The following is an 8,494-nucleotide window of genomic DNA, read 5'->3' as shown; positions in this document are numbered from 1 at the left end:
TAGCAAGTGTAATCTCCTGGGATTCCTGATTGGTTAGATTGAGATGAAGTATGGAGGGTCTCTGTATTGGGGAGACTTTGCTCGTATTCCATTGCACTTTTGACAGTGGGAATGAGGGTGGGGCTATCATTGTGCAGTAAGAATCCAAAATCAGGAGCACTGACCCTCGAACCAGCAGGAGGGCCAGTCAACCCCTGGCCCACCAAAGACCACTCTGCAGAAAACCAGGATCACTGGTCCCAAGGTTAGTTTTGAGTAGTTCTAACTATAAATAAGGATAGATATTGTGTGGCAATTGCTCTTGAGCTATAGAAAGCCAGTCCTTGGAAAACAACATCATGCTTAGAAAAGTGGAGGCTCAGCAAAAGAGACCCCTAACAAAATGGACAGTTTAACAATGGGCTCAAGTGTATCAGAGGTGATGATGGCGCAGGATATAGGACAGGGTTCATATCCATCATTCACAGGGTCACTATGGGTCAGAGTCACAGTCGACTTGATGGCACTTTAATGCAACACTGCTCTTTAGTAGCAGTCTTCCAAAAATGAGAAAAGGTATTTTTTAAAAAAATAGAAATAAAATACAACTTGTTTTGTCATCAGTGTATGGATCGAGGGTATCCTTTTCTAACTCTTGATACATTATAGGAATTTGATCTTATTTTTCTAAATATTTTGGAGTACATAACTCATCCTCAAGTTTTATGTATTTCATCAATGATTCCAGACTAAATGGAACAATAATAGTAATGATGGAATTGCTCAGAAAGAAGAGGAAACAGGGAAATACAGCATGAGCTCTGTGGCCTAGTAGTAAGGAGTTGGCAACCCAAAGGTGGCTGTTGTTAGGGGCCATCAAGTATGTCTTAGAGGAATTCTATGAACAGATCTGAACCCTGTCCTATCCTGTGCCATTCTCACTCAAGCCCTTTGCTACAGTCCATGGGATAGTCAATATTCTCCAACACCACAGTTCAAAAGCATTTTTATTTTGTCACCCTTCACTGTCCAACTCTACACAACACTGCAAGTGACTGAAGAGAACATGGTCCGAATCAGATGCACCTTAGTCCTCAAACCAACATCACTGCTCCTCAGTTATCTAGAGAGGCCTCAAAGTTCACAATCCACCAGCTGCTCCATGGGAGAAAGATGAGGCAGTCTCCTCTCTTGTGATTAAAACCCACAGAAGAATCAGTTCCAACTCAATGGTACACAATTTCATCATCCAAGGTGTGCTGGTGGCTTCTTAGTGTCCTGCAAACTTGTAGGTCAGCAGTTCCAATCTTAGTTGCTCCATGGGACAAACAGGGACAGAGGCAATTTAGTCCTATAGATTCACAGCCTTGGAAACTCAGCGGAGGGTTGCTAGTGAGCTGGCATGGACACAGCAGCAATAAGTTTTTAAAACAGTAATTTTTCAGTTGTTTCCCAGTGTACAGATTATTGGGGTTTTTTTTTTTCATTTTTATTATCAAGATTGTTCCCACTCATGACAAAAGAAAACAAATGCAAAGAAATAGCATCTTAAATGTCAAATAAATCCATCAAACAGGCAAAATCTTAGATTGTGAACTTTCGCAAAATATTTTCCATTGTTGCATTTTCTTCCTCCTTCCCCACAATCCACCCTGCAATGCACCCTCATTCCTGATTGTTGTCCTATATTCTTCAAACAGTTCTCCCCCTCATCTGTGCTAATGCAGGTTCATGATCTATCCACTTTTCCCATTCTCTCCCCAACTCCCTCAATGTTTGTCCTATTTTGTTAAATCATTCTTTGTCCTTCTGTGACTATTTAACTCAGCATAATGTCCTTCAGGCTCCTCCCTAGGTTGTTTTGAGGCTTTTTAAAATGATGCCTAATATCCCACTGTGTGAATGTATCCTAGTTTTTCTACACATTTGTTTGTTGATGGACTCTTAAGGTTGCTTCCAACTCTTTGCTATTGTAAATAACACAGCAATAAACGTGTACTTTTCTCAAATTTAAAATTGGTAAGTGAACAATGTATTTCTAAAAAGACAAAAAGGGAATGTAGTGTTTTCATCCAGTTAAGTCATTCAACAGGAATTTCTTGAGAAGAACTGGACCATCCTGTCACATTAGCACATGGTTTAAAAATACTGCTTCATGATACCTGTGAACCAAAATGTACTTGGTAGTTTATAAAGACATGCCAAAGATAATGCACATAAGGGTTATTTTAAAAGGTGAAGCAGAAATGCAGAGTTCACTAGGCTGTCATTCTAGTTGGTATTTAGAAATCCAAAACAAAAAAAAAAAATCCAAAACAAACTTTGTATGGAGCTAAGAAAATGGCTGTTACCGTGTCAGTAAGTTATAAGCTATCAAAATTATCGAGTTTTGACAATACAAGTAAATAAAAAGGCAAGCTAGAATCTACTAAAAGTGCTGAAATTTGGAATTAGCTAAAAGATGTGTTCAGCTCCATGCTGATGAGCATTTTGACACAAAGGACAATGCTCACTCTAGGTGTATGGTGTTATGTACCGTCAAATTGGAGCTGATCTGGTGGGTTTTCACATGGAGGTTGTCCATCTTTCTCCCTCAGAGCAGATGGTTGATTCAAACTGTATACCTTTGTGACGGCAGTGCTATTCCTCACCTCTAAGGTACTAGACATTCTTTTTTTGTTGCTGATGTGTGCTATTGAATCAGATTCGACTAGCACAGGAGATTGGTCTTCCTTCTCCAGCGGAAGATCTGAACCACACACCTTCAGGATTGCAGTGCAGCTTGCCACTAGGCCATTAAAGCTCCCTTATATATCTATGATACCTCTAAGTTTTGGGTCACTTTGATGGTCTAATCCATGGAGAGTTGTGCTGCTAAACCAAAGGCAGTGCCTCTCTGGAAGTGTAAACCCACCAGCTACTCTGAGGAAGATGGGCAACCTCTTGCGCAATTTATAGCTTCTAAAAACCCACTGGAGGGTCAGCTACGAGTTGGTACTGATTCAAAAGCATCAATATTTCCGAGAGTGGGAAATAAGCTTCCAAGGAATAATTTGTTTGGATATTATATATAAAAACCTATAAAGTCCAAGTCTACTGACCTTGTACAGAACTTAGTGATTTTAGTGTACTGATTTAAGACAATGTTTATAGCAGCTACTCACTATTCCTTTGATCTTAGTTCTGCAAATTATTTGTAAAATGACTTTAAAAAGATGGGGTTAGCAGGCCCAGATGATCAATGTTGACTCTTTCCCTGGTGAACCTAAATACACAGGACTGAGGCACAGGCATGGGAAGCAGGAAAGGGAGGGCTTAAAGGCAAGTCAGGATGAATCCCCTCAGAGCAGTACTCTGCTTGGTGGACAGACCCCACTTCACCTGGCAAGCCAACATTTCGGTTTAACACCAACATTCCACAGGAAGGGGCACAGTTTCATTTGAATTTCAGAGCTACTGGGGCTTTTATCTTATTTGTAAAAATAAGGGTCTGGAATAAGTGTCTTACAGCCTAGGATCCCATATTACTGTAACTGTTAAATTCAGAAAGGAATCATGCATTGCCGCATAAGCTAATTAAAATCCTTGTGACAGTCTTATCATATGGGAGCATTAAAAAAAAAATCCCAACAAAAACCCTTGTAAAATGGAGTCTGCAAAACTGGACTTTAGAGCTTGACTATTATTTTGCTCTTTTTCACATGGGTAGAGTGCTTAACTTGCTGCCAATTATTTCTGAAATACAAATTAAGAGCTGGTTTAGAAAATGGTATCAAAACATGTCAAGAATAAGGAAATGCAATAGGTAGTTGGCTCCATGTAGAATTTTCCCCATTACCATGAAAGCAGAACCAGCTTACTACTGAATATTTGGACTGACTCAAATAGGGAGAAATGCAGAACAGAATTTTCACGGGCCAGACTTTCTGGAGCCAGGAAATTTTATTGAGTCATCTTATGACTCACTGTTCATAGCAATCCTATGACCAACTCTTATACCATCTTGATTTCTGCCATGCACGAATCCACTGATACAGTAACCTTGTCATACCATCTTGAAGTTCTTTTACTTATCCTTCACTTTTCCAAGTATGTCTCCTGATATGCTCAAATGTTATGTACCATCTGTGACTCACACAACCCTATGTACAATAGCTCTGAACCCTGCCCTATCCTGAACCAGTTCCACTGACTAACACACTTAATACTCATTACTGTTAACAATCCATCTTATCTGGAATCTTCCTTTCCTGCACTGTCCCACCATCATTTAAGCATGATGTCCTTCTCCAAGGACTGGTCCCTTCTGGCCACATTTCCAAAGTATGTGAGAATGAGCTTCAAAATCTTGCCTTCAAGGAAAAATCCGGCTTTACCCTATAACAGACATTATTTGTTCTCCTGGTGATCTATGGTATGTTCAATACTCTTCTCCAGCACTAAAACGCAAAGGCATCAATTCTCTTGTCATCCTTAATCTTACAAAGACGGTAGCCTGATCAGGTGCTCCATTAAGTCACTAAATTGACATTATTGCTCTTTAGCATTTTAGAGTTCTCGAACAGGACTTTCCCAATGCAGTTTGTCCTTTATTTCCTGACTGCTGGTGCCAAGAGTGCGGATTATAGAGCCAAGAAAGCAGAAATCGTTAACCTCAAGCTCTTCTTCATCCATCATGATGGTGCCAATTGGCCCAGTGGTGAGAATCTGTTGAGCTTCGACCCATATTTAAGATTATAGTCCTTGACCCTCTGCAGCAATGCCTCAGGTCCTTCCTTCTCAGTTTCAACAAGCAAGGTCTGTGTAATGCAGGTTGTGGAGTCTTTCTCCAGTCCTGATCCCACATTCCTCCTCATGAAATCCAGCCTCTTGCATTATCTGTTCTGCATAAATTTAAAAGGAGACAGGATGCATCCCCGACACACTCCTTTCCTATATTTTGAACAATGCAGTGTTTCCTTGCTTTAATAAGTTACTTAGAACAAAAATAAAACTATTAAAGAAACAGAAGGCAAAGCTAAGGACAATTCTTAATCATAAACACATGGAGGAGTGATTCATTCTAGGGCCCAAGACCCTTAGTCTTGGGAAACAGCAACATCAACTGGCCTAACTGTCCACAGACAGGTTCTATATCTTACTTTAGGAGGTGATGACTGGTACAGCCATCCAAGATGCAACTATTGTCCTGCTCTGTCGTGAACAAGGTGAGAAAAGCAAAGATGAACAGAACTAGATGGTGCCCAGGCACCACTGCAGAGCCTTCTATAGAGACGGACAGAGACCATGTCATTCAACAGCACTGATCTGTGACAGATGAAGTTCAACACATGCCAGTGTGCTCACCACCTTCTCAGAAATCTCCCTAGGCTTGGAAAAGTGATTATCTCAGAAAATGGCTTTCCACCACAAGGATACATTCAGACTCATCTAGGTTTTAGTTTCTAGATATACGATACTACTTAAAAACACAGCATTCCACTCTGTGGAACAAAGATCACACAGGTCATCAACATACCAATTATACCAAGTTAGGCCTCAATTTTACCAACACTGATGAAACTGGGCATCCGTGTAAGCATACTAAGTCCTTTGAAGACAGTTAGCATAGTTCCTAGCCTTGTTGAGGCTAAGCAAAAGGTCAGCAGTTAGAATCACAAATTGCTGATTGTAGGAAGATGGGCAGCCAGCCTCCTTCCATAAACAGTCAAGCCAGGTCAGGTGTCTTTGAAAAAGATTTTATTAAAGGTCTTTACAAAGCAACTTCCAAAAATTCAGATCCAGTTGCCAAGGAGACCCTGAAAGCAAAGAAAATACAAAAGTAACTTCACCTGGATTTCAAGATCCTTCATTTATTAAACTACATCCCCATGTAGATTTTCACAACTAAGGAGAAACCCAGATGCATAGACAGGCATTTTGTTACTGAGTTTTAGGTGGCTGCTGAGGAACAGAACAGCTAATTACTACCAAGTGGAATGTCTTGGAAAAGGGAGTCCAATAATGGAAAGTTATTATAGTATTAAATACACATGCATACATACATACATACCTATTATGCAGTTGGGACCGGCTGAGGCATAGCAGGTGGCTCTGGCTTCCCACCTTTCTGCTCGGAGATGGGGGTGGTAGGCAGTATCTCGTCTTTGGGCTCCACAATGCTCACGTGGTCAGGGAGGGGCTTTTTAGGGCCAATCTTTCCACTTGGGTCCCAGGGCAGCATGATCTTTACTTTGATGCCCAGCACACCTGGAGGACACCACAATTAGGATCTCACAGTGGTTTCTATCACTCTACATAACAGGACAGAAACTGCTTACTCAAGCACACCATAGCTGGTCCCTTCTCAGACAAATGCCTCTAAATCAACCAATGAACAGGACACCTTTGCAAAAGGAACCAATGATCAGGGCCACAGAACGTGGCACTGGCAAGGACCAAGAGCAGGAAGTGACCATTCTGACTCGTCATCGTGTCATCACTGAAGGGTACACTGGTGGCTAGACAAGGACAAGAAAATGCTTGAATATAAATGACCTCAGCAATTCAATTCTGTTTAATTCAACTAACCAAGAGACCCCCGGCAAAGATAGCAACACAACCAAACTGAATGTCCCAAATATGGAAATCTGCATGGAAAAAAAAAGTCACCCACACCTCCCCATAAGCACTCCCAGCAGCTTACCCTGTCTGAGCAACACGTGGCGCACAGCTGTGTCAACGTAGTAGTTAACAGGGTCCCCACTGTGGATCATCAGGCCATCGACAAATTTCATGGACTTAGCTCTCTGTCCTCGGAGTTTCCCAGAGACCACAACTTCACAGCCCTTGGCCCCACTCTCCATGATGAACCGTAGCACACCATAGCAAGCCCTAAAAGACCCATTCACATTATTAAAAGACAGAATTTATCTTCCCCATGTTAAAAAAAGTCTGCTTTACTGATTTTTCAACATCTGACCCAGGAAACAACCACAAATTCAATGCCTGGGCCATACTCCAAAAATGTGGAGATTGGCACATGCAGTTTTTTTAAAAAAAGTTTTTAGATGCTTACTCAACTCAGAAATAATAAAGGGTAAGTTTCAGAGAGTCTGGAGTAGAGACTGAGAACTGTTCCTAACAAATTCTCATTAAGATAGTAATGATGTTGGTCAAGGTTTTTATATTCTCATAGCAGAATTACGTCGATCTCTTTGTAGTTCGCAAGAGAGCAGCATTCATTTGACTGACCTGTGCTGCTTAGGAATTTCGTGGGATCTATCTGTGCTAAGAGGAACACTGGTAGCATAGCCTGCAGTACTAATAATCCCAATGTGGCATCTCTTTGGTGGGCTGAACCCACCAGCGGCTCTGAGGGAGAAATATGGGCAAAGTCCCCTCATGTCATGTACAGCCTCCAAAACCTGATGATAGAGGGACAGTGATGAGTCTGTTCCAACTCAAGAGCAATGAGTTTCTAGCACATTTTAAGTACCAAAGCACTTCCACCTATAAACATTAAACCTACCAGTAAAGGAAGATCTCCCCAAATGTTACCTACAGCTTCACCAAGATCAACTAGAAGCTTACCTTGGTCCCCCTGACTAAGAGTCTGATCTACTCTCAAATCACCGACAACTCCATTAAAACCATGAACACTCTTTGGTTTCAGTCTTTCCTCATGGCTTGGGCACAAATAGGCACTGTCCTACTGTTAGTAGCATCAGAGTTCATTCACATGACCATAAAGTTTCAAGACACTTACCTCCGCACAGCAAGCCCTCCTAGGAGTTTGTAACGAAGAGATTCTGCCTGGGCAATGGCACACAGACCTCTTGTGGCCACTTTTTCAGCATAAAGCTTTAAAAGAAGCAACGCAAACCCTTAAATATTGTTATCTTAGTTGTTTTTTTAACAGCACATGCACACCATTTTTTGTTGTTACACGAGCACCCTTCCCCTACTATCAATCACATAGGATAATTCATTCATTACCCTCCCACCAATGAATGTTTCTACAAATAAGAGACGCATATAATTGTTATCCTCCATTCAATGTGAAATCCTCTGACCACTAGAAAGTAAATCCAAAACCCAACAGTTTACAGAAGGACCACATTAAATCAGGACTAGAACCCACCTCCACATTGCCCTCAGGGAAGCCAAATCTTTTCTGAACCACAGCAGTTAGTTCTCGGATCCGTCGGCCCTTTTCACCAAGGACATTCTGTGTCCTGGGGGAAAGACAACTCTCAGCTCTCACAAAACTACAGGAGAGTAACTTAAGGCTTAGCTATAAATTCATATCACCTTCCATAAGCATATTTAAATTTTTCAGAAAGTCAGTTTGGGGGAAAACCCCAATTATTCAGAGGCCACATTCACCAAGGTTGAATCCCTAAGGTTAGGGAAAAGCACCTTAGTATACAGTTATGTTTGTTATTGTCAGGTGCTTGTAGAGCTGAAAGAATGCAAAATATTGCGGAGAAAACAAATAAGGCATTAGCGGCACTGGAAAAACAAGAATCCACCA

The 8,494-nt window shown here is 41.2% G+C and overlaps 1 protein-coding gene across 1 annotated transcript in view; it reads right to left on the bottom strand.

Annotated features, from left to right (window-relative positions):
• Nucleotides 1–5,701: 5,701 nt before the first annotated feature.
• RPS3 (ribosomal protein S3) overlaps nt 5,702–8,494 on the bottom strand; it is a 4,475-nt gene continuing 1,682 nt past the window's right edge. The window contains exons 2-6 of the mRNA XM_006885742.1: nt 8,102–8,228; nt 7,727–7,821; nt 6,665–6,852; nt 6,032–6,228; nt 5,702–5,777 (exon numbers count right to left, since the gene is read on the bottom strand). Of these exons, the coding sequence (XP_006885804.1) occupies nt 6,035–6,228; nt 6,665–6,852; nt 7,727–7,821; nt 8,102–8,228 (604 nt within the window). The 3' untranslated portion in view covers nt 5,702–5,777; nt 6,032–6,034. The remainder of the gene's footprint in view (nt 5,778–6,031; nt 6,229–6,664; nt 6,853–7,726; nt 7,822–8,101; nt 8,229–8,494) is intronic.

The sequence above is a fragment of the Elephantulus edwardii genome, unplaced genomic scaffold, assembly GCF_000299155.1.
Source record: "Elephantulus edwardii isolate Elephantulus edwardi_28Jun2011 unplaced genomic scaffold, EleEdw1.0 scaffold00044, whole genome shotgun sequence".
Taxonomy (NCBI): domain Eukaryota; kingdom Metazoa; phylum Chordata; class Mammalia; order Macroscelidea; family Macroscelididae; genus Elephantulus; species Elephantulus edwardii.
Note: the sequence above shows the minus strand (reverse complement) of the source record. Positions and strands in the feature narration are given on the sequence as shown.